The sequence below is a fragment of the Antrostomus carolinensis genome, unplaced genomic scaffold (assembly GCF_000700745.2).
Source record: "Antrostomus carolinensis isolate BGI_N321 unplaced genomic scaffold, ASM70074v2 scaffold48534, whole genome shotgun sequence".
Classification (NCBI taxonomy): domain Eukaryota; kingdom Metazoa; phylum Chordata; class Aves; order Caprimulgiformes; family Caprimulgidae; genus Antrostomus; species Antrostomus carolinensis.
Window position 1 is genome coordinate 1 of NW_010309615.1, and position 806 is coordinate 806.

The following is an 806-nucleotide window of genomic DNA, read 5'->3' on the forward strand; positions in this document are numbered from 1 at the left end:
CCAACGCCTTTTTTTTTTTTTTTAAATTAAAAAAAAGGGGGGGTGAGGAAGCAAAATCCGCAAACAGGTTAAAAGTGTCCTAAATAATTAAAAAAAGGTGAGATTTTTGTAATTTAAATACAAATATACTTACAAAATCTTACAGAGGCTATTTACATCCCTCTCCCCCAACCGGACAGGACAGCACGTTCACTCCCTACAGCGGACAGCCCGAGGGTAGCGGGGGGTAAAAAAAAGGGGGGGTGAGGAAGCAAAATCCGCAAACAGGTTAAAAGTGTCCTAAATAATTAAAAAAAGGTGAGATTTTTGTAATTTAAATACAAATATACTTACAAAATCTTACAGAGGCTATTTACATCCCTCTCCCCCAACCGGACAGGACAGCACGTTCACTCCCTACAGCGGACAGCCCGAGGGTAGCGGGGGGGGGACAGAGCCGGGCGGTGCCAAGCACGGGGGTCCCCACCTGGCTCGTCCTCTGCTCCCCACCGCCCGCGGAAGCCACTCGCAGTCCCCAAAGTTTGCCCAGGCTGGATAAGGAGCTGCTTCGCAAGGCTGAGCCTCGGCCCTCCAGCTGCCCCCCTGGCCTGGTGGGCAGGGGTCTCAGACGGTGGTCTCGCCCTGCTTGCTGTTGGTGAGCCTGGTGTAAAACTTCCTCCAGGAGTTCAGGGTTTTCCCCGACCAGATCCAGAAGCCCGAGGTGATGCCCACGATTAAGGTCATGAGATACTTGATCATGAAGACGGTGAAGTCGGGGCTCATGGGCGGGTGGTGGCTGCTGTGGTTGTTGGGGCAGGGGATAGCGT

The 806-nt window shown here is 52.0% G+C and overlaps 1 protein-coding gene across 1 annotated transcript in view; it reads right to left on the reverse strand.

Annotated features, from left to right (window-relative positions):
- Positions 1–603: 603 nt before the first annotated feature.
- LOC104523543 (frizzled-1-like) overlaps positions 604–806 on the reverse strand; it is a gene marked incomplete at its 5' end in the record, with an annotated part of 587 nt that continues 384 nt past the window's right edge. The window contains 1 exon segment of the mRNA XM_010166159.1: positions 604–806. This exon segment is cut by the window's right edge and continues 22 nt beyond it. Within this exon segment, the coding sequence (XP_010164461.1) occupies positions 604–806 (203 nt within the window).